Source organism: Rhamphochromis longiceps, linkage group LG22 (assembly GCF_057381845.1).
Source record: "Rhamphochromis longiceps isolate RC_006_pf linkage group LG22, R_longiceps_female_GT1.1, whole genome shotgun sequence".
Taxonomy (NCBI): domain Eukaryota; kingdom Metazoa; phylum Chordata; class Actinopteri; order Cichliformes; family Cichlidae; genus Rhamphochromis; species Rhamphochromis longiceps.
In genome coordinates this window covers 29,162,487-29,187,333 of record NC_140577.1, presented here as the reverse complement: position 1 = coordinate 29,187,333, position 24,847 = coordinate 29,162,487, and the positions used below count along the sequence as shown (strand labels likewise).

At 43.8% G+C, this 24,847-nt stretch overlaps 1 protein-coding gene across 1 annotated transcript; it reads left to right on the top strand.

Annotated features, from left to right (window-relative positions):
* The first annotated feature begins 3,322 nt into the window (after positions 1-3,322).
* On the top strand, positions 3,323-24,283 carry LOC146644274 (CMP-N-acetylneuraminate-beta-galactosamide-alpha-2,3-sialyltransferase 1-like). The gene is made up of 6 exons (XM_085396208.1): positions 3,323-3,574; positions 4,720-4,919; positions 10,466-10,633; positions 10,980-11,025; positions 11,471-11,590; positions 24,116-24,283. Exons 1-6 carry the CDS (start codon positions 3,323-3,325, stop codon positions 24,281-24,283), a joined length of 954 nt encoding a protein of 317 aa, XP_085252334.1.
* Positions 24,284-24,847: the final 564 nt, after the last annotated feature.

Genomic DNA, 24,847 nt, shown 5'->3' with positions numbered 1-24,847 from the left:
TTATCTGACCGTTTTGTTTAGCTTAATTCGCCTTATTATCCGGTGCACCTTATGTATGAAAACAGATCCGATCATCAAGCCCACTCAAGAATGATGCTATTTATTTTAGGGATTGGAACATTTAGTCCTATCAAGTAATCATAATAATAATAACAATAACAATTACAACAACAATAAGAACTCTTATTATTATTATTATTATTATTATTATTGAAACACTTTTTCACATTATACACTGGATATTACACAACGATAAAGGTTCTCCATTTATTTTTTATTACAGTTAGCATGTCCTTTGCATGGTAATACTAGCAGCAAAGGACACAAAAAATGACATCAGACAATGACATGTGAAGGGGTCCTGCCCAAATATCAATGACACTATCCTCTTGAGGCTGTTTTGGCAGCCTAATTTAGACAACTTATGTTGGGTTTTCTATTACTTTGTTACTTGTTCATTTGTGTTCTTAGTAGCCTCATTGAATGGTGAGTGTTAGTATTTGTAGCTACCATGTTGCATAGTGTTTTAGAGTTAGAGGTTTTAAAGATAGGCGATTGTGGGCGAGACACTTCACCTGTTGCCTTCTGGTGGTGGTCAGAGGGCCCGGTGGCGCCAGTGTCTGGCAGCCTCGCCTCTGTAAGTGTGCCACAGGGTGGCTGTGGCTACAATGTAGCTTGCCATCACCAATGTGTGAATGTATGTGTAAATGGGTGAATGGGTGGATGACTGGTTGTGTAAAGCGCTTTGGGGTCCTTAGGGACTAGTAAAAGCGCTATACAAATACAGGCCATTTACCATTTACCATATGACCATATATGAGGGTGGAATCTTAAGTTTTCAGCTAATAATAAAGAACCTCTAGTAAGAGTTATGCGTTAAATGTTATGGTGTAAAACATGGACTCAAATATCAGCTGTATTGTGCTGATAAGAGGCTAATCCGATTGTTCAGTCTGACGTCACTAGCCGTGTCTGGGTCTAAACTCCGCTGCAGGTCCATATATCAAACGATCACTGTGGCATTACTGAGAGTTGAAAAACTGTCTAAAGTCTTTCATCTTTAATAAAATGATCAGCGTTCAAAACTGTCTAAAGTCTTTCATCTTTAATAAAATGATCAGCGTTCTGCTACCAGGTATAACAATTGAGTTTAACATCCAGGCATCCATGAAAACGGAATTTAAGACATTTAACGGAGTTAGAAGTTAGCAGGGAGTTAGCTTGCTAGCTTCTTTCTAAATACAATATAGCATGTCCTGACTGCGGGGTTTTGGAAACAAATTAAAACGTACAGCTTTGCTATCACTTCCAGCATGAATGAAGACAGAAAACTAAACAGCAGTGACGTTTGTAAGGTTACTGAAGTTTGGCTAGCTGGTATATAATGATGTGCTACGTGACCGCTAGTGACACAGCTATGTTAGCATAATATAAACAAGCTAACTTTTTTTCCACTCGATAAAAGTTAACGTGAGTGTTCTCGGTGGTCAGGAACAAATGTAATCGCATGGCAGGATGCTGTAAAAGGACCAAACTTCAGCCAGGAGAACAACTGAGATAATCCATCCACAATACGAGGTTAGTCATTCATATACTGCTGCATGGGCTGGGCTGTAGTTACATCCTAAGGTTTTAAAAACTGAGCTTAAATAAATGATTAGTGGTAATAAAAGCCGAGGGAGGTCAACAGGGATCACTCACTGTTTTAGGAGCTTTTTGAGATCAAATAGAAGAAAATACATAACATTAAACATGTTAACAACACAACTGCTCTCTGCCCAGCCTGGAGGTCACTGCAAACTCTCGGTACCTCAGCAGAGCTGGCAATATCATCAAGGACCACTCTCACCCCAGCAACCAACTGTTTGAACTATTACCGTCAGGCCGACGGTACAGGTCACATAAAACCAGGACAAACAGATTCAGGGATAGCTTCTTTCCCAGAGCTATCACCGTAGTAAATAAGCACAAAAACAATTGAACCTATTCCATACCGTCACTGTCATTATATTATGCTGCTATTCATACTGTCATTATATTAATGCTGCTATCCTGTATATATTGTACATACTATTGTTTGAGTACTTACGATTGTTTTTTTTTGTACTTTTTATATTTTACATTTATATTTATTATTGAAACTTGCACCAAGGGAGTGGCACTCCAATTTCGTTGTACTCTGTACAATGACAATAAAGGCTATTCTCTATTCTATTCTAAAAGCCATATTAAACGCACACTACTTTAGACCCGGAAGTAGGATTTGTCGCGTCATCACTGAACAACCGGATAGAATATATATTTAAAGGTATTTATGTATATCTATGTGTTTGCATGTGTGTCGGTTTTGTGGGTTGTCATAATAAAATACAATTTAGTGCCACAACTTCTCTGTGTGGCAATGCACAAGTCAGACACAACCTCTATAGTTATTTGCACATAGTCAACAACCACTCCCTCCCTCCCTCCCTCCCTCTCCCACTGAGCAGTTGCTCATTACTTGATAGCTACATGGATAGCTTAATAGATATATCCTACAAGTTCATCTTGACTCATATTCCTGGTTTTTTGATGTGTTTTTGGTAAGATGCATTAAATTTACACTCTGTCTTATCTCACACTAATCTGTAGCGAACCTCTGAAGTGTGTTTGCATTTATTTAGTATGCATTTCCCAGATTTCTTTTTTTCCTATTTTTTCAAACAGTTTAGCAATTTATCTTGTTCTGCCTCAAATAGAGTGGCCTCATATTGTGTAGTCAAATTCTTCAGAAGCAAATGGGATAATTTTAATGAGTGCCATTTTGAGTTGTTTTGCTTTTTAATCATTGTGTTGTTTTTGTTGCTATGTTACTTCATTTTAGGTTAATCAGCACCAGAACCACAATGAAAGTTTAACTGAACAGGAGTTTTTCAACAGCAACAGAGGTAAGCAGAGAAAACAATGAGATAAACAGTTCATGCAAATGCAGAATCTGACCAAGATCTAGAAATATTTTGTACTGTGTTTTCCATTCTGTTGGGTGTCATACTGTTTTATTCAACTTCAAACAACAGATCTTGTTACTTACATGAACTAATAATGTGGGAGGTGATTTATGCTGGTAAATGCTATCTGTTCAAATGCCATGAATATAAGAGGACACAAACCAACTTTTTATGCTTATCCGATTTTGTGCATTCCAGTGCAATGCTCTTAATATGCTGCAAACTATAAATATTTATAAGTAAAGAGTTATTGTTTCTATTACTGTATTCTAAAGGCTTAGTCCTATTTTTCACATTCATACATGTATTTGTTCTCAGATTGGAACTCTGCGAAGATGTATTTCAAATGGGGAAGATCCAGAGTTAGCATTTTCCCGCTACTGAGTATCACAGCAATTGTTTTGGTCTCCAATCTTTTATGGAGTTTTTCTGGATATACCTTCTGTCATCGCGAGCTGAGTCTTTGTGGCTGTCAGAAATGTCTAAGAGACAGTGATCCTTGGTTTAATGACATCATCAGTGAAGCTCCTGAACCCTTTCTGTCACAGAAACATATACCTTCAGAGAAAGACTTCCTCTGGTGGAAGGTAAATAATAAAAAACAACATATCAACATATCACTTTTTTGGCTTCTGTGGTGATGTTAAAGGTATTATTATTATTCAAGTATGTCATGACATTTAACAACATATTGCTGCTGTTAAATGACATGGTCTACCTCCATCCAAAAAAAAAGCACAAATATTCCTCTATTGTTTAAGTAAACAAACTACACAAATTTAAAGCACCTTGTACTATCTTTTTTTTTTTTTTTTAAATATACTGCACTCTTCATCCTCCTGTATTTCTACCTGAAGAATGGTAAAATCCTTATCATTTACTGGCAATGACAAGTTCTGGAAAACCTTTTTAGTTCCTTTAGTGAAAGTCGCAATATCACAATATGAAAGCGCCTCCCTACGCATAAAACTGGATTGTTGGCATTTTCTTTAAAGGGCCAGATTTACTAAATGGGGCAAAATAGCATGTGAGTGAATTCCCACTCATCAGTAAGACAATCAGTAAGGTAATTGTTTTGGTCTGCAACCTTTTATGGAGTGTTTCTGGATATAACTTCTGTCAAAAGAAATGGCTTAATATAGCAATGAGTATTTTTTTGTTTCTCTCAAGAAAGGGGTAGCGTTCAGGCCCAGGGGTTGAGGTTCTCACTAATGATAACTTAGAGCGCTGAGGTAAAACTGTGACTCTATCTGAATTGAAAGACAAAAAAATATGTTTGTGTAAGTACTGTTCATAATCTATCATTGCATAAATGTGCATAACTCATATGCTTGAATAAACTTACAGATTAATCCTGATGTTGTATCTTGCAGATCAGTCTTAAACTTTTCAGAACAATTCTAAATACCAAATGAAAGTACTGAAATAAACTTCAGGCCTAAAAAGATTTTTGCCTAAATTAGTATACATTTTTTACTCTTGAGCTTCAGTGATCTTTCACAGTTGTTGTAAATGGTGCATCATAATATTGATGCTGATATGGAAAAAGTCACAGGGGTGGGCATTTAGACAAGATCTAACTGTGAGCTTAATCAAGAGGAGTGTATGTTTGAAAGGATCTTTGCCAGACTTACTGGTGACTCATGAACTTGTAATCATTGGGAAATCCTATAGTATTTTTGTTCTGTGGGGAAGTTTGATTTTTTTTCAATAACTTTCTCCTCTTTGTCAGAACTTACAGGGGGCAAGACTTCAAAACTTGACTTTGTACAATAAAACTCTAGAGAGGCTATTTCAGACAATAACACCAATTGCAGATATTGGAGAACCTCGTCCTGATCACTGCAGGAGTTGTGCCGTGGTGGGGAATTCTGGAAATTTGAGAGGATCGCATTATGGACCTCTGATTGATTTCCATGATACCGTAATAAGGTAATAATCATTTAACACAAACACAAAATCTAATGTAAACAATGTTCTTGCGAGACGAAAAATATAATATAATATAATATAATATAATATAATATAATATAGTATAATATTGTAGCGGGTCAGGGCTGTTCGGGGTTCTGTTTGTACAGTTATGTTTTGTTTATGTTGCCATAGTGACAGGTGACGCCCTCTCACTGCGACGGTGTGTCCTTCGGGGGTCAGAGGGCGCCCTGTGTTGTTGTTGTTGTTGCCGCGCTGAGCAGTTAGCTAGCGGCAGTGTTCTTCTGAAAATGTGAATAAACGGCTGTGCTCCCTGGATAGCTCACGGGAAGCAAGACCAAACGATACCTCCGTCTCCTCCTTGTCTGAGCTCGCCACATTGGTGTCAGAAGTGGGATGGCTCACCCTTGCCGTAATGGAGAGAGACATTCAGAGGCTGGAGCAAGCCGTCGAGGACAACATTCCCTGCTTGGTAAACTGGCGATGGAAGAGAGAGGATGTGAGCGGCCATCTAAGTCCTCCGACGGGTCCCGATGGTGCGAGCACACCGCGGTGGCGGCCCATCGCGACAGATGCTAGTGCAATGCTTCATGGGCTACCTCTGTCGACCCACACGCCGAGCCCCCAACCGCGAGCAGTTATGCCTACCACCCCAGTTAAGGTACCGAAATACAACGGGCTAACCCCGTTAGAGCCCTACCTCTCACAAGTGCGGCTAGCCGCCAGACATAGTGGCTGGAGCGAAGAGGAGACTGCTACACACCTAGCGCTAGCATTAGAGGGAGAAGCACTGCAGATACTCCTTGACCTAGCCCCGGCAGAGCAGCATGAGCTCTGGGCCCTCACCGCGGCACTCGAGAGGCGATTCGGGCAGCGGCACTCCACTGATCAGAGCAGAGAGCAGCTAACCAACCGGAGAGAGCCTGGGCACCTTTGCAGCAGACGTGTTGCTGTATGCTCGTCGTGGCTACCCGGAGTTTCCAGCAGCGGCCCGTGAGCTTAGCCTGCATGCTTTTTTGCGAGGACTTTTCCCAGAGCGACTACGCCAACACGTCCGCCTGGCCATGCCTCAGACCCTCCGTGAGGCGCTTCGTGAAGCTGAAAGGGCCGAGCCGGTGCTCACCTCGCGACCTAACCAGCAGGCGCCCTCCCCAAACTACCCCCAAATCAGAGCCGCAGACTGCGACGGGGAGGGGGAGGTCGCCGAGATGTCCCAGCTGCAACCCTCGGTGCCCCGGAGGCGTCCTCGTCGACCAACCGACCGCTGCTACCGGTGCGATGAGCCTGGCTACGTGGCGCGTGACTGCCCAGCACCAGCCCCGAAGACCGGAACTATGCAGCCTCAGGAAAACGAGGAGGGAGTGGTGTAGCGAGGGGACCACTGCTCCATCTTCCTGCCCCCCTCCAAGGACGATGCACAGTGGTGGGCCGAGTTGGGCACCTCAACGGACTCTACCTGAGCTGCTGTGTTGAGGACCAGCCATGCCAGGCCCTGGTGGACACGGGGTCTACCATTTCCCTGATACGACCTGGCGTGCTCCCTGAAACATCCGGGCCACTGGTGAAGGGTTGGTTGCCCACAGACACCCAGCTGATGACAGTGACGGGGGAGAAAACTGTTATGCGGGGGAAGAAACCGTTGCGGATCCGAGTGAAGGGTCTAGAGCTGGTGCACGACTTCTGGCTCGCCGACATTCAAGACCAGCGCATCATTGGCCTGGATTTGCTGAGCCACTGGGGGGCCTGCGTCGACACCGCAAAGCTGGCTATTACTCTTGGCGCAGAGACTTTTGCTCTCCAGCGCGGTCAAAAGCAGGGAGCGGGGACCAGACGAGACAGGCGTCTCGCAGCTGCCGCTCAGCAGATTTCGGATCCGTCTGCGCCCACACCGGCTGCCCCTCTCGAAACAGCAGGTAGCGGAAGAGAAGATCCGTGAGATGGCTGCGACTGGGGTAATCGAGCCGTCCAATAGCCCATGGGCGGCACCCGTGGTTCTGGTGGGGAAGAAGGATGGCAGCCCGAGGTTCTGCGTGGACTTTCGCCGTCTCAATGCAGTCACCAAGAAGGACTCGTACCCGCTACCACGGATCGACGAGGCCCTAGATTACGTTACCGGCTCCAGTTGGTTCAGCTCCCTCGACCTACGCAGCGGTTACTGGCAGGTGGAGCTAGCCCCCGACGCTAGGCCTAAGACGGCATTCACCATTGGACAGGGGCTGTGGCAGTTCAGGGTCATGCCATTTGGGCTCTGCAATGCGCCAGCGATGTTTGAGAGGCTGATGGAGAGGGTGCTCGTGGATATCCCTCGTAGCCGCTGCGTTGTGTACCTGGATGACCTGTTGGTGCACGGTGGTGACTTCGACAGTGCACTGTCTCACCTGAGCGAGGTCTTGAGTGCCATCTGACGATCTGGGCTGCGGCTCAACCCCGCAAAATGCCGCCTGTTGGCGAGAGAGAACACGTTCTTGGGCCATGTGATCAGCGCTCGAGGTGTCGCCACTGACCCCGCAAAAGTGGCTGCGGTCAGGGACTGGCCGACTCCCTCGAACGTCCAAGAACTGCGGAGCTTCCTGGGCCTAGCCTCCTACTACCGTCGGTTCATCAAAGGGTTCGCGACAATGGCCAACCCCCTCCACCGCCTGACTGACAAGGGACAGCTGTTTGGCTGGGGGGATGCCTGTGCTGCGGCTTTTGCACAGCTGAAGGAGGCCCTCACCAGAGCCCCAGTCCTGGCCTACCCCGACGCCCAGCAACCTTTCATTGTGGACACTGATGCTAGCAATGCAGGGGTCGGGGGTCCTTTCCCAGCAGGACGAGGCTGGAGAACGGGTGGTGGCGTACTTCAGTCGGGCCTTGGGGCGAGCCGAGAGGAACTACTGCGTGACCCGGCGGGAGCTGCTGGCCGTAGTGCTAGCGGTGCGGCACTTCCAGCCATATCTGCATGGCTGCCGGTTCCTCCTGCGCACTGACCATGCATCTCTGACTTGGCTCCTGAATTTCAAACACCCAGAACGGCAGGTGGCCCACTGGCTGGAGTTCCTTCAGGGCTATGACTTCGAGATCCAGCATCGGCCAGGTCGACAGCATGGCAAAGCTGATGCCCTCTCCAGACGGCCCTGCGTAGCCGTCGAGTGCCGCTACTGCCTGCGACAGGAAGAGCGGGCCCAGGAGGTGCTGGGGGTGGCTACTGCTCAGGCCACAGCCGGATGAGGGGGGTGGCTCCCATTGACAACGCAGCAGCTGAAGCGGGAGCAGGAGGCCGACGCGACGTTGGTTCAGGTGGGGGCCTGGCTGGAGGCGGCGCAACGCCCCGCCTGGACGGGGGTGTCGGGACCGGAGCCCGAGGTGAAAGCCTACTACTCTCAGCACAACAATCTGGAGACCCACGACGGCCTCCTGTACCGGAGATGGCGGGCCCCCGGTCAGGGCAGAGATCTCCTGCAGCTGTTGGTGCCTCGGTCGCTGCGGTCACAGGTGCTTGAGCTGGTCCACGGCTCGGTGGGGGCAGGACACTATGGGAACGCCAAAACTCTCCGCCGCCTCAGGGGACGGTTCTACTGGCCTGGCTGTCGACGGGATGTGGAACTTCATGTGCACTGCTGTGACACCTGCACGGCACAGAAGGGCCCAACTCAACGCTCCACTGCCCCCCTTCAGCAGTACCTGGTGGGGGCCTGTTACGAGTTCAAACATTGGGGATGGAGACAAGAGAAAAAACCACAATAACAACACTGGTCCGGCCGGGTTAAGTCAAACGATGATTTTAATAGTCACACACGTGGGAGATGGACACTGTATGCAGACAGCCTCAGATCTCAAAATGGTGGAGCATTAATCAAACTCTTATAGCCTCTGGTGCCCCCACCTTATCATAAAAGCCTAAACATTCACATGCTTTTCTCTCACACGGCGCCTAAGCTACGACCTTGGCTCCCTGTTTATCTGCTCCTGCTGAGATGGGGCAGAAAACTCCAGCATGCTCTGTTCTCTTCTAATCAGACAAATAAGGCGATGACTTTCTGCAAACAGTATTTCTTATAACATCATAAAACAATATCATTCATCCACAATAAATCAGCAGTCTAATGTAATGCAAATCAGTTTAACTAATGCAATAGTTATCCGCTTCTTCTAATTCAGGAGAATACTGCAAACTAAAACTACATAATAATTCACAATCTTTAATTAGGGGTATAACATGGCATAAAATAATATTATAATTTAACAGGCCCCAATGGAAAGAGTGGGAGTGGACGTCCTAGGGCCTTTCCCCGTCACAGAGTCAGGGAACCGGTATGTGTTGGTGGCTATGGACTATTTCACGAAGTGGCCAGAGGCCTACGCGGTGCCGGACCAGAGCGCAACGACGACGGCCGAGAAGCTGGTGGAGGAGATGTTCACCCGTTTTGGGGTCCCGGCTGAGCTCCACAGTGACCAGGGGCATAACTTTGAATCGAAGGTCTTCGGGGAGATCTGCCGGCGACTGGGGGTGGAGAAAACGAGAACCACACCGCTCCACCCACAAAGCGATGGCTTGGTTGAGCGCTTCAACCGCACACTGGCCACCCAGCTCGCCATTCTCACCAGCCACCACCAGCGAGATTGGGACCGACATCTGCCCCTGGTCCTTTGGTCGTATCGGACTGCGGTGCAGGAGTCCAGCTAGTGTACACCTGCCGCTCTGATATTTGGACGGGAGCTCCGGACGCCTGTGGATCTGGTGTTCGGGTCCCCCCCCGAGCCGGAGATTGATGGTGGGCCAGAGATGGACTACTACAGGAGGCTCAGGGAGCGGCTGCAGGTGGTTCATGACTACACCCGCCAGGCCTAGGCCAGCGCCGGAGTACGACAGAAAAGAGCCTATGACACCAAGTGCCGAGGGGGGGTTTCATGCCTGGCGACAAGGTTTGGGTGTACTGCCCGGTTCGCAAGAGAGGAGTGTCCCCCAAACTCTGCAGTCACTGGCAAGGGCCGGCAGAGGTTGTGGAGCGGCTAACAGACGTGGTGTACCGTATCCGCATGCCGGGCCCGGGGCGCATGGTGGTGTTGCACCGGGACAGGCTCTCACCGTACCGACCGCTCACTCCAGCAGGAGATGATGGTGGCACCGCATGGCCAAAAGAAGGCACCTGGACATTTGCAGGACTTTGTGTGGGGTGATGGGGTCGTCGGGGACGACTGACCCCTTAGGTGGGGGCTATGTAGCGGGTCAGGGCTGTTCGGGGTTCTGTTTGTACAGTTATGTTTTGTTTATGTTGCCATAGTGACAGGTGACGCCCTCTCGCTGCGACGGTGTGTCCTTCGGGGGTCAGAGGGCGCCCTGTGTTGTTGTTGTTGCCGCGCTGAGCAGTTAGCTAGCGGCAGTGTTCTTCTGAAAATGTGAATAAACGGCTGTGCTCCCTGGCTAGCTCACGGGAAGCAAGACCAAACGATACCTCCGTCTCCTCCTTGTCTGAGCTCGCCACAATATAATATAAGTCTATGTATATTCATGTATCTAAAATGCAAAAATGTGTGCTAAATATGTATCCTTCTGTATTATTTAGAATCAATCGGGGGCGTACCAAAGGCTATGAAACAGATGTTGGAACCAAAACAACTCATCATGTCATGTATCCAGAGAGTTCTACTAGACTGGACAATACCACTCATCTCTTGTTTTTTCCTTTCAAAACACATGACTTTTTGTGGCTCATGAAGGACTTAAATCGAGGGTAGGCTAAAAGGGCTACTGTCTTAAAACCTATGTTGCCAGAAATTGTATTGCAACTGTTTTGCTCTGAATATCAGATTTTAACTGCTTTGCAACATAGTTTTAGCTAATTGTACGGAAAAATGCAGTATAGTTTTTTTTTGTTTTGTTGTTAGAACAACCAAATTAAACAAAACAGTTTTTGAGACAACCCATCAGAGGTCAGCCTTTCTTTTTTTAAACAGCAAAAAGTGCAGAAAGTTATATGAATTGTTATATGAACAACTTAATCTTTTGTTGTGATGTGCTAGTCTTAGGTAATTATTAGCATTTATTTATGTAATCAGTTCATTTCATCTTTTTAACAGGGAAAATGGTGCTCCAAACTTAAAGAAGATAGCTAACAAAGATTTGGTGAGTATTTTAGGTTTACATGAACAAAACTGGCATATAAGCTACCATTAATTCAGGCAGGAAACAAAGTCAGCTGATTTTACACACTGAACTGGATAATCTCATATACAGTAGGTTTTACTATTAACCTGATTTAGCATATCCAGTATTGCTACAGATGTGCAAGCCATTTCACAAGTCACCTGCACCTCAGCTTTTTCTTTGTTGCAGTATTTACTGTTTACTCTGCTCTGTATTAGGTATTGTTATGGTTTTCCCAATCTCTCATACTTGGCATTTATGTGCCTGGAAGGTCATGCAGGTCAATAGTCAAAGCCATACCACCAAAAACAAATACTGGCTTCTTTTAGCTACAGTCGTGCTAATGTAAAGTATTTTGTGAATTCATTGCAGAAAGTAATAGTTCATAAAACTCAGATTTAAGGCTATGTCTGATTCATAATAGATCTGGATCCTCCATCCGGCTTTCATGAAATATGTTCATCAAGTATGGCTGGGAAAGAAGGGTGCTTATCCATCCACTGGCTTTCTTGCTGTGGTTCTCAGCCTAGTGATGTGTGATGAGGTATGTTCACTTTAAACAATTTGTACATTATGCATCTGACTGACAGTGGTGGTAGTTAAACACTGAGAAACACTGATTTACCAGCAAAGTTGAGAAAAGTCTGCCTTAGATGACTACATGACTAAAACAGAAATCTATGGTTATTTCAAGAAGAGTCAAGAAGAGTGGACATCTGATGGTTGACACATTTACCTGCAAACCAAAGGCAGCAACTACTCTAGCTAAAGACACATGGGTTGTGTTTAAAGGTGGTACCATGAAGGATATCAAGTGTTAAAAGTATTGCCAAATCGAACATGTAGAGCCTACCCGCTTGTGTCAACAGAACAGCTGAAAGTAGTTTTACATAACTCTTGGATAGCAATGTGTAAAAATGCCATACCTGATGTAAGAGCCAATTAAAGGTTAATTTTATTAGTACTGGTAAAATGATTAGAGGAGAAATATACATGTTTGATGTTAAGAATATAATTTCTAGTTAAGGCTTTCACAATAAAACAGGAAACATGAATCACAACTCAGAGACACGGACTCAACACAGAGAGACAGAAAATGACACATGGAACTGAACTATACATGAAACCACAATTCCTAAAACATGGATAACAGAAACATGAAACTGTAATAATAATAATCACAACCACAACAAGAGAACAAGAAAACAATCCATGATGCAAAATTAAACCAAAACATAATAAACTCAAAATACCGGGTCCAACGGACCCAAAACCGTGACAGATACAGTCAATGTGGAGTTTTTGGCATGTTATGAAGCTGGTTTACACTATGTCTATTAAAAATTCTAAGCAGAAGACAAATAGTGCATGCAACTTGAGCCAATAAACCCCTGCAACTTATAAGATGGCAGATGAAAGAGAGGTGGGAAGAACATGTAAGTTAACAGAGAAGGCTTTGGAAGAAAAATTACAAAGATGTATTGCTTTAAGAAGACGAACATTAGGAACAATCACAGGCAAAATAAAGGAGATAAAGATAATGATGAGTGATGCTCAGAACCTTCAAAATTTGAAAGAAAGGGTGGAAAGTGACTTTGCATAGGCTCTGAATGAGTTTCAAAGTCACAATAACCAGGTTATGAGCCTTTTGTCTGAAGAAGAAAAAATATTTGACCAGGACAATTGGTTTGAGCCCAAAATGGCATCAATAAGAGAGTTTATGAAAACAACAAAGAAATGGATAGCAGAGGATCATAAGCATATGATTCCAAATGAAGCTGAGCAGCAGGAGCACGTTACAGTTGGCTTGGAGGAAGCTGTTAACCCAGATGACAGCGCATCACAGGTTGGAGCTAGAAAGGATGCAGTTCATAGCTCGCGTGGGTCTCAAGTCAGCCAAGCATCTACAACATCTAGAGTTTCCTCCACTCGTGCTAAACAGGAGGCAGAACACGCAGCCTTGCTGGAAAGAGCCGCAGCATTGAAGAAAAAGCAAGAACCTGAGTTAGAGTTGGCCAGGATTAGGCAACATCTTGAGTTTGAAACAGCAAGAGTCAAAGCGGAAAAAGAAGAGTTAGAGTTGGAGACTGCATTAGCAGAAAGTCAAGCAAAATTAAAGGTGCTCAAAGAATGTGAAAGATCTGAAGATGGTCTGAGCAGTTATGTGTCAATACAAAGATCCCAAGGTCGAGGAGTTAAAAAGGAAAGAGTTGGCATAATGCTCCCACAACAAGATGATGTGAGTAGTCACGCTAATTCACAAGTGCAAAACTCACAGGTACCACATCCAGTCTCCACTCATGGGCTTAATGGTCACGTTAACAGAAGTGATGATGTATTGTCAGTCATGCAGAAACAGAATGTAATCACTGAGTTACTTGTGAAACAGCAGCAGCTGGCTCAGTTGCCATCAAAGGACATTCCTGTTTTTAAAGGTGATGCACTACAGTATAAGGCCTTCATAAGAGCCTTCGAACAAGCAGTAGAGCAAAAGACTGATAACGATCAAGATAAGCTGTATTTTTTGGAACAGTTCACTGCTGGCAAACCACAGGAGCTAATTCGCAGTTGTGTACAAAGGTTACCGTGAGGCCAGACGGTTGCTACAGAGAGTGTACGGTATACCGTACACTCTCTGATGGTGTGCAGCATTCCCACGTCTAACAGGCAAAGGAAGCTTTGGAGCACACATGTAATTTCACGCTGTTGGAAGATAAACAAATAGAGAATGGTAAATTTACATGAACCTCACTCTAAATGGGTTTATATAAATATCATATGTAATATGGCAATGACAAACCTTAGCAGACTCTGTGGGTCCAGCTTGCGCAGTGAAGCACGAGCGATTTGCTCCTGTACTGGGCATTCCATTGTCCTCCTCTACCCACGCAGTGCCTTCTTTTGCCGTCTGGCTCAGACAGGGCTTCCCAGTACCAGGGGGGCCTCTTCCGAGGAGGCATGTTGGGTTCTTCCGTCTCCTTTTCAGATTCTTCTGAGGAGGTATCAGTGGCCTGCTGGACAAATGAAACCTCTCCTCCATCAGAATCTGCTTCGTCCATTTCCTGAAGCAAGGCCCAAGGATGTTGCGCCGATAGGTTATTCCTGCATGGAAGTGATACGGAGGCCATCCTGATGTGCGTTCTCAGAAATGCGAAGAAGAAATGATTCTCCCTCCTGGTCGGTCTGCTTTTATGCACAGTACTGTGCTGTAGTCAAGCAATGCCACTCCTACACATACACAAATCTCTCCTGGTTGGGGGAGGGTGTTTTGCACAACAAAAGCAGGAGAACAATGGAGCTACTACATTTATTTCATGCATACATACATATACATGCATTTCACCCCCATGTCATACTGTGTATGGTTGTGTGTGTGTGACAAATAAAAAATTTGAATTTTTACTAACCCTGCGCAAATTTGCGTAAATTCCCTGAACCTAACACCTCCTAGTACTCTGCTGAGAGGCCTTCAGCTCCATTGTAGGGTTGTAACACAGATTTTTCTCTTACCTTGGATCTGAGCTACTCTGAGTGAACAAATGCAAATCTTCCAGGCCTCAAAGATAATGGGTGGTTTGCACAACAAAAACAGGAGGAGAATCGAGCTGATGACCTGTGAAAATTTCAGCAGTGGTGATTAACACCTCAGGACATCCACCAGAAAATAAAAAAGTCAGTAATTCTAGGAGGTCTTACCGGTAGGTTCAGGGGATTTACGCAAATTTGCGCAGGGCTAATAGATCTAGTAGTAGGGACTTGTACCAGGAAAAAAAAGAGGCTCAGTAATTCTAGTGTTAAAGGTTAATTTTATTGGTACTGGTAAAATGATTAGATGAGAAATATACATTATACGTTTGATATTAGTAATATAATTTCTAGTTAATTTCAAAAAACTGTTTTGTTAAAGGTATAGAATATAAAAGTGCGACATTCTAATGCACTTTTTAGTATTTTGGGCTTCCGGCACACTGTAATTACGTAGTTGGGGAGTCGGATAAGCTGGAAGCAACACAGTTTTTTGACCGAGTCTTGCCATGTAAATTAAAAGTTTCAATAAACATCTTTTTTGCAAGAAAAGTACCTGGACTTGCTCGCGTTTCAAATGCATGTTGCCAGACTGACTCCTAAAGGTGGTACAGAAGAGTGAAATAGAGATGGAGTGCCGCCACTACACTTGGTATTGATTCAATGCTAAATACAGGGCCAGTGTTGGAGTCAACCAGATTCAACAATTAGTTTTAACTTGGCAAGAACAGTGTAACATGATTTTTGAGCTGAATGTGTTTGTTTGCCTGAAAAACAATTTTTGTGTCAGGTTTTGTTTAAATGGGCGATCTTGTGTCATTGGGGAAGACACTTCACCCGTTGCCTACTGGTGGGGGTCAGAGTCCACCAGTGTCCGGCAGCCTCGCCTCTGTAAGTGCGCCCCAGGGTGGCTGTAGCTACAATGTAGCTTGCCATCACCAGTGTGTGAATGTGTGCGTGAATGGGTGGATGACTGAATATGTAAAGCGCTTTGGGGCCCTTAGGGACTAGTAAAGCGCTATACAAATACAGGCCATTTACCATTTAAATGTATTATATAAATAAAATTAAGCTGACATTTAAAAATCAAGGGTTACTACATTCAGAAATTTCCTTAGTTTATGTTTGATGTATATATTTTTTCAGTTCTACTAAAATATTTTATTTAAAATCTAACAGTTGGCTGAATATATTTAAATGTCTGAATATAATCTGTAGGCACTAGGTCTGCTAAAGTAACAAGTATGATGATCACTTAAACATTGAAAATTAACATTAACTCAATCTAAACATTAAAACATTATTTTCATACCAAAATATACAGGCTGTTTGGGAAGTATCACAGCCCTTCATTTGTTATTGTTCCAAACTCATTTTTCAGAATTTCACACACAATATGCACAATATAATGACAAAGTGAAAAAATTTTCTTGAAATTCTGCCAGCTCTATTAAAAAAAAAAATCATTAAGTCATGATACCAGCTAAAATCTATCAGTAACTGTAAATCCTGCCACTTAGTGCAAATTAAAATCAGCTGGTTCAGTTCCAACTCGTAAACTATAAAAAAGGTGTCCCATTACCAACGTGTCACACAATCAATCAATCAATCTTTATTTTTTAAAGCACTTTTCATACAAAAAATGTAGCACAAAGTGCTTTACATAGTTAAAAGCAGCCCACCCCACCCTCCAACTCACTCCCCACACTCTCATTAACATAAATGATGTGAATACACACATATCAAAGGAGCTTGCAAAGAAAAGCATCTGGACTTCGTTAAGTTACTTGAAGACGTTTCACCTCTCATCCGAGAAGCTTCTTCAGTTCTAAGGTCAAATGGTGGAGAGTCCCAAAACGTGCGGCTATCCTAAATGGGCGTTCTTAAAGTCAGCAAAGAGGCACAGAAAAGAAGACCAGACACCAGCGAGGGAGGATAAGAAGGAGAGACGCAACAACATTGTCATCCCCTATGTAGCCGGTGTATCAGAAAAACTCAGGAGAGTTTTCTCCAAGCATGACATCCCAGTGTATTTCAGACCCAGCAACACGCTCAGGCAGAAACTGGTTCACCCGAAAGACAAAATGCCAAAACACAGACTTAACAATGTGGTGTATGCTGTACAGTGCAGCGAGGAATGCTCAGACCTCTACATTGGAGAGACCAAACAGCCACTTCACAAGCGCATGGCACAACACAGAAGAGCCACCTCCACAGGACAAGACTCAGCAGTCCATCTGCATCTTAAGGATAAAGGACACTCTTTCGAGGATGCCAATGTTCACATTTTGGACAGAGAGGACAGATGGTTTGAAAGAGGAGTGAAAGAAGCCATCTATGTCCACTGTGAGCGACCATCTTTGAACAGAGGCGGTGGTTTACGACACCAACTCTCTGCCATCTATAATCCAGTTTTGAGATCCCTTCCCAGACGCCTTAACGCCCACTCACATCCTGGGCCATCTGACCTCAGGAATTCGCATGATAAGGTGGGGCCAGGTTTCACAATGAACACACCCGAAACTCTGGCTGATTGGGACCCACACCCAGTTTCACACCTTGGCTCAGGCGATTAGAGGATCATCAGGGGGTCCTTTTGTCCCTCTGTGGGGGGTCACTCCCACTAGGTTTATATCTGGGACTCTCCACCATTTGACCTTAGAACTGAAGAAGCTTCTCGGATGAGAGGTGAAACGTCTTCAAGTAACTTAAAGAAGTCCAGACGCTTTTCTTTGCAAGCTCCTTTGACTACGATGACCTGGATGACTGAGAACCTTCACAGACCATACACACATATCCCCCCCCCCACACACACACACACGCGCGCACACTTAAAGAGTAAAAATTGGGCAGGGTTCACATGAGCCAAGTGAGGAAACCCTATAACAGGGAGCCATCTGCACCGGGACCACAGCCTCCAGGCTGGGCACACAGCAGAAGGGAGGCAAAGGAGCCCCCCAGCCAGGCTGAGAGGACCCCCAGAGACCCAGCAGCCACGGTCGATCACAGCCCCAGTGCAGAGAGCCCCCTCCGAGGAAACACTGGAGATATGCCACAATAGGCTATATACACGGTAAAATGATAAAATAAATAAGAACGGGATACAATATAAATATAAATAGAGTAAGAAGATTAAAAAATGGATAAGAATAAAACTAAACTGGACAAACTAAATACTAGAACACTGGAATTTTAAACATGAAACCTGAACATAGATACCTGGGACATTGCATGAAACAAATGAACAACTTGACAATGAATGAATGACAGCTTACAACATACACAAGAGGATGACGAGGGAAGAGGAAACACATGGGGACCACAGCTGGGGAAAATAAATATAATAATGACAAGATAGGAGGAAACAAAACTGAACACACTAACAAAGGATGCAACACCGTCAAAGTAAAACAGGGAACACTAAGACAGAGACTAAGAATTAATGGCTAAACACAGACTGGGAAGAAGGAATCCACAGGGGAACGAGACAGACTGGGGAAACAAAGGGAGGAGACAAAAAGGGAAACACAGAAACTATTATGGATGATGAGACAGAGAAGGAGTGAGAGAGAGAGAAGGCGAAGGAGAGAGAGCAGCAGCATACATGAACGCACATGACAGAAAAAGGAAAACGTAACAAAACACGGGAAGAGAAACATGTAAACAGGAAGGGGAGACAAGACACATCGAAAAGACAACATGGAAACCGAAATATAACTAAACATAGCAGCAATACGAAGACTAACTCAATACTAAATAATATAAAACTAAAACATTACAACAAAAAAGAATTTGGAAAAACACCATAAACTCAAAATACTGGGTCCAATGATCCAGAACCATGACAAGGGGAATATAGTCTGGTCAGATAAGACCAGAATTAAACTTTTTCGATGCCATAATACACACCATGTTTGGAGGTCAAATGTTACTGCATATCACCCAAAAACATCATATCAACTGTGAAGTTTGGATGTCGGAACATTATGGTGTGGGGTTGTCTTTTAGCATACAGCTAAATTGTGCTTAAAGTGCTTCATTGAGCGGAAATTTAAACTTAAAATATCTCAAGATATATAAAGTAAAAAGGAAGTCAAAATTAGAAGTACCTCAAATGCTTCGAACTGAACATTTCAATATCTGAACATTTTACCTTGGGCATGGACATCTAAGAGGTTCTGCCCTTGACTATCTCTAATTGGTTTAGACGACGACATTGGCGTAATGTGTGTCTGTTGTTGACCACACAGAGACTTTCAGAGTTGCAGAGAATTTTTTTTTTTTTTTTTTACTTGAACGGCTGGTCGCACCAATGCGACCTAGGATTTTCATGGCGGAACATTGGCATGTTGAATGTGCAAGCGTCGATGTGCGCTATTGGATTATTGTGGGAATTCCCAACGCCATTTCCCTTTTCTGCACATCTGTGCAGAGACACGTGCGTGACAGATAAATTGATCGAACAGCAGCAGCACGGAGTCGGTGCTGCGGTGCTTTAGTGGCACGTTTAGCTACTCTAAGCAGCGCCTTCATGATTGGTTTAGGCCATGAGATAGATAGATAGATAGATAGATATATATATATATATATATATATATATATATATATATATATATATATATATATATATATATGTATGTATGTATGTATGTATGTGTGTGTGTGTGTGTGTGTGTGTGTGTGTGTGTGTGTGTGTGTGTTGTGTGTGTGTGTGTGTGTGTGTGTGTGTGTACCACCGGCAGATAGAGGAGGTGGCTGATATCCAGAAATCCTACCAGTGGCTGGACAAAGCTGGACTGAAAGACAGCACAGAGGCACTAATCATGGCAGCACAAGAACAAGCTCTGAGCACAAGATCCATAGAGGCTGGGGTCTATCACACTAGGCAAGACCCCAGGTGCAGGCTGTGTAAAGATGCCCCAGAGACAATCCAGCACATAACAGCAGGGTGCAAGATGCTAGCAGGCAAGGCATACATGGAACGCCATAACCAAGTGGCCGGCATAGTGTACAGGAACATCTGTGCTAAGTATAAACTGGAAGTCCCGAGGTCAAAATGGGAGATGCCCCCAAGGGTGGTGGAGAATGACCGAGCTAAGATCCTGTGGGACTTCCAGATACAGACGGACAAAATGGTGGTGGCTAACCAACCGGACATAGTGGTGGTAGACAAACAGAAGAAGACGGCCGTAGTGATCGATGTAGCGGTTCCGAATGACAGCAATATCAGGAAGAAGGAACACGAGAAGCTGGAGAAATACCAAGGGCTCAGAGAAGAGCTCGAGAGGATGTGGAGGGTGAAGGTAACAGTGGTCCCCGTGGTAATCGGGGCACTAGGTGCGGTGACTCCCAAGCTAGGCGAGTGGCTCCAGCAGATCCCGGGAACAACATCGGAGATCTCTGTCCAGAAGAGCGCAGTCCTGGGAACAGCTAAGATACTGCGCAGGACCCTCAAGCTCCCAGGCCTCTGGTAGAGGACCCGAGCTTGAAGGATAAACCGCCCGCAGGGGCGTGCTGGGTGTTTTTTATTTATATATATATATATATATATATATATATATATATATATATATAAATAAATGTACCACTTGCCAATATGACAACAGCCCCACCAAGGCTGAAGATTTAACAAAAGTGGAAGTGCATATGAGAGAAGGATGCAACCTATAACAACAATGTTCAGTGGCTAGTGGAGCTAAGATCCCAGCAACAGAAATTGTGAAAACTGTACTGAGTGTATTAAATAGAGATGTAGTGAACAACAATACAGGCAAACTTCAAGCCAGTTGCACAAGTTTTATCAAATGTGCCATTTACCAACGAGATGCTCTGTCCCCACTGCTGTTCTGCATAAGCTCGAATCCCCTTAGCCAGTTCATTAACAAGCCTGGCTATGGAAACCAACTACAGAATAGTGCAACTGTTATTCAACAACTCAATCTGGATGACATCAAGCTGTATGTAGCCTTTGCCAAAACAAATTGTTTATTTTGATTACTGAAAAAGCGATCTCAGGTCATTATGTTCTTAAATTTTAAAAAGCATATTAATAGTGTCATGAATCGCTGTGTGGCAGGCAAGCAGGAGTGGTGGACCCAAAATGCAGAACTCAGACACGGAAGTGAAACTTAAAGCGCAGCTTTATTGCTGAGAAAAACCTCGTACAAACTAAACTCACCAAAAGAAAACCAAAAGTCAGAACAGAGGAACCAAGGACTGAAACACTGGAAAGAAACACTAAACTGGAGCAGAAGACCAAACACTAGGAACATAGAAGCAGAACACACAGCTAGTTGAGGGTACGACGCGACACTAACACAGAGAAACACAGGGCTTAAATACACAGATGGCAGTAATCAAGGGATGAGAGACAGGAGGGGAACACACCTGGGAGAAATCACAGCTGACGAGGCAGGGGAAACGTAAACTGAGCACACTCACATATGACACAGACCTTCACAATAAAACAGGAAACTCAGAAACATGGAACCAGACAAGACATTGAACTAAACAGACAGATTCACAAACAGATGGGGTGACACCATAGACAGACAGAGACACAGACTCAAAGGCAGACCAAAAATAACACAGAACTCAAAAAATAATAATCATCATCATAAGCGTTGGGTCACTGACCCAGGACCATGACAAATAGTTAAAATGTAGAGAGAAACTATTTAAAATTTATATCATTTACCCTTTAAGTGGAAAAGTTTGGAATGCACGTGTTTAACGTATGTGATGTGTATTGTTTAGACTCACTGCCTTCTTATTTACATTTTGAAGTGTCCTTTATTATATTGTTTAATTTTATAGGCATGTAATAAAGCTCGTGTGCCCCCAGCCAATCCATAAGAGTTTTAGGTAAAGGGGTGGGATTTGGCGTGGGCTGTGGGGTCTACTGTGTGTGAGAGAGGGAGGAGAGATAAGCTACTGCTATCGAGTGGACATTTGAGTCTGTAAACTAGCAACATGCTGTTACTTTCATGGTTGAAAGTACCTCATATGTGGAGCTGTTGTAACCTACCAAGAGGAGGAGGAGACAGACGTTTTACCAGTGTGATGGAAGCAAAGCTCATATGGTCTCTTCTGCTGATTTGAGTTTTGAATTTAGTGTGACTGTGGGTTTTGTGTGTCGTGGCTGAACCCTGCTGGTAGCCTTGATGCCCTTTTTTCCCATCTGTCCCTTTGAATTGTCTGAAGCTCTGAATATCGATGTTGGCATGCGCCTTTTATTTTATTGGTTGTTTATAAGTGAAGCGGCCACAGTGCACCCCAGCCATGATTTAGGCCTGCAACAAGGGTTTTATTTTTAAGAACGTCTGGGACTGAGTGTGCGTGGGCTACCCGCGCATTTGCGTACATAAGATTTTCTGGAGGAGGACAGACATTTGTTTAGAACACTTAAAGATGTCGAAGAAGCAAGCTCCTTTAAGCAATTACTTTGGCGTTCCTCCACTTCCAAAGAAATGTCAGAAGGAGTCTGAACCCGCAAAAGAAGCACGTATTCTTGGAAAAGTGGTTGCAGGAGGTGAGCTGGCTTCAAACAAATGATGAACGCACAGAGAAGTGGTGCAGAATATGCCGTGAAAATCCCACTCTAGCAAACAAAAACAGTGCCTTTTATATGTACGCAAGCGCGCGTTGCAACTTCTTATCTGGTGCACGTCTTTTATTTTGACAGCGCATGCGCACCTGCGGACCACTTATGTGCGCCCCTGATCATAGTGAATGAAATGTAGTGAACACCACTTTTTCAGTTCTACATATTAATTTACCACTAAACTCAAATGTTTTTACTTTATTTCGTTTTTTTCTTTCTACTGGGAATCACTCACTAAAGTGAAGTGCATTTCAATTGATATGCTTGTCTCGTTGCTTGTTGATTTATATTTTGGGTTATAAGCATGAACAAGAGAATATCAAAAGCAAATTACACCTTTGAGACCCAGGCCCCACTCACAGCTACATGAGACAGGTGTTACATGTATGCCAGGAGTGACATCAATTCTCTTGGATGTACAACAATGACATTGGAATGTCATTCAGACGGAAGAACTGTTGTCAGATGGTAATAAAGAGAAAGAAACTACTCAGAACCAAGGGAATTGCACTACCAGAACATTGTAGACACTGAGGATAGCCACAAGTACCAGGGACTTCAACAGGCAAATAGGAACCATGAAGAGGCCACTGGAAAAGCTGCAACTCAGCCACCTGAGACATTGTCCTAAGAAGGGAAGGTGACCAAGGTCTATTGAGTGTCACAACCACTGACTAGGATGAAACAAAAGATCCATGAGTACATCGGCAAGATGGACACAACATGTTGGACCTTGAGAAGATCTGGTGGGTGAAGGCAACACAACAAAGTGGACAAGTGGCCTCAGTGTCATGAACTCGCTGTGTGCAGGCAGGAATAGGACCCAAAAGCAGACTCCCAGAAGCAGGAAGTGAACTCAAAAAACACGGATTTATTGCTGGAAAAAGGAAAAATTTTACAGAACTAAACTGGGGAATTCTAATAATCATTCACACAGGGAAACACAGGGAGAGTCACAAAGCTATGAGGACACGGAACTGAGGGAGATGCGGACATAAATACACAGACGGATCATGAGGGAAGTGAAAACACATGTAAAGCACAGCTGACATGAATAACCATAAAGAGACAGGGGAAGAGCAAACACAACATAACGCACACTGACGGGAGACTATCAAAGTATGGAGGAGAGGCAACCGAGAGGGAGCGAGGGAGAGAGAGAACAAAAATGATGGACTAGGGAAATATGAAGGAATAAAACACATGGAGGGGAAACAAGACACAAGGCTCACATTGTATAAACACAGACATCCAGGTGAGACAGAGGACAAAGACACAAGGGGAGATCTAATAAACCATACTGAACAGAATAAGCTAGGAACCATAGAATACAAGTGAACTCAAAAATAATACAGAATGACCAAAAATGCACAACGCCCCCCCCACCAAAAAAAAAAGAAAAAAAAGAAAACAAAAGCCTGGGTCAAAAGGACCCAGAAACATGACACTTAGGGGATCCCAGGACTGACAAGTAATTATCAATGATTATCAGTTATGTTCCAGTCTGGAATCTGGCTGTACCACTCAAGGACATTTACAGAGTGGTCGAGAAGTCACTTTTTTGTTATCTTGGTTGCATGCTTAGGGTTGTTGTACTGTTAGAAGAACCTTCACTCCAGTGAGTGCTCTCATTAACGCTAAAACTGTCAGTGAAGATACTACCCATCCCTATTCATTTTGCAGAATCCCTGTCATCACAGCATTTATGCATAAAGTGCTCTATGGGCTGATTTTCATTAACTCCTCAGTCAGCTTTGTGGTATAACTTAAACAAGCTACTAAGAGACAGATTCTTCATGTCCTCAATAGGACATGGAGATAATGATGTCTTTTAAGAATGCTATTAGTTAATATATAAAAGAATGAATGAATAAACAAATAAATAGAATGCTCCTAGTGGAAACAATACATTAAATCTTTACTTCAATTTTTTTTCCCCAGGTCACTATCTTTGGGTTTGGAGCAGACAGCGGGGGAAGCTGGAGCCATTACTTTGAAATCTTCAAAAACAAAAAATTTAAAACAGGAGCACATCCAGGAGAAGAAGAATATAAAATGATAGAGAAATTACACAAAAAGAAGACAATTGTTTTTTTTAAAGGATGGTAATTTCTTTTTCATGTTTTCATTTCTGTCTTTATCAGTTGCAAATCATCTAACCATAGACCTGTGTTATAAAATTGAATAAGTGATGGTAATTGCCCCCCCCTTCAAAATAAATACCACTATATACTAACTTTATCTATATCTGACTTTATCACTAGTAATCTTATATACATTTTGCCTCCAAAATAATAGAAAATACAATGCAAAATTCAAAGTGCAGTCATAATCCCCTGTAACTTGTTCATGAAAAAAAAAAAAAGAAAAGTATAGCTGTTTGTTGCTAAAGGGTTATTGAGTACATTTGATAGTCATACTGGATAAAACTGGAAAAAACTCTGAGTGGAGTTTTTTTTCCTCCTCCTCTTACCTCATGTAGTGTATTTTCGTTGTTTTTTCCTATCAGCCTACCTTTCTGACATGTCTCCCCAATGTGATGGTCAGAAGGTTCCTTTGTAAGTGCGCATGCACCATTAGCGTGCTGCCTGCTGTAACCCTAATTTCCCTCGGGATTAATAAAGTATTCTGATTCTGATTCTGATTCTGATACCTTTCAAGTATACCTTTCAA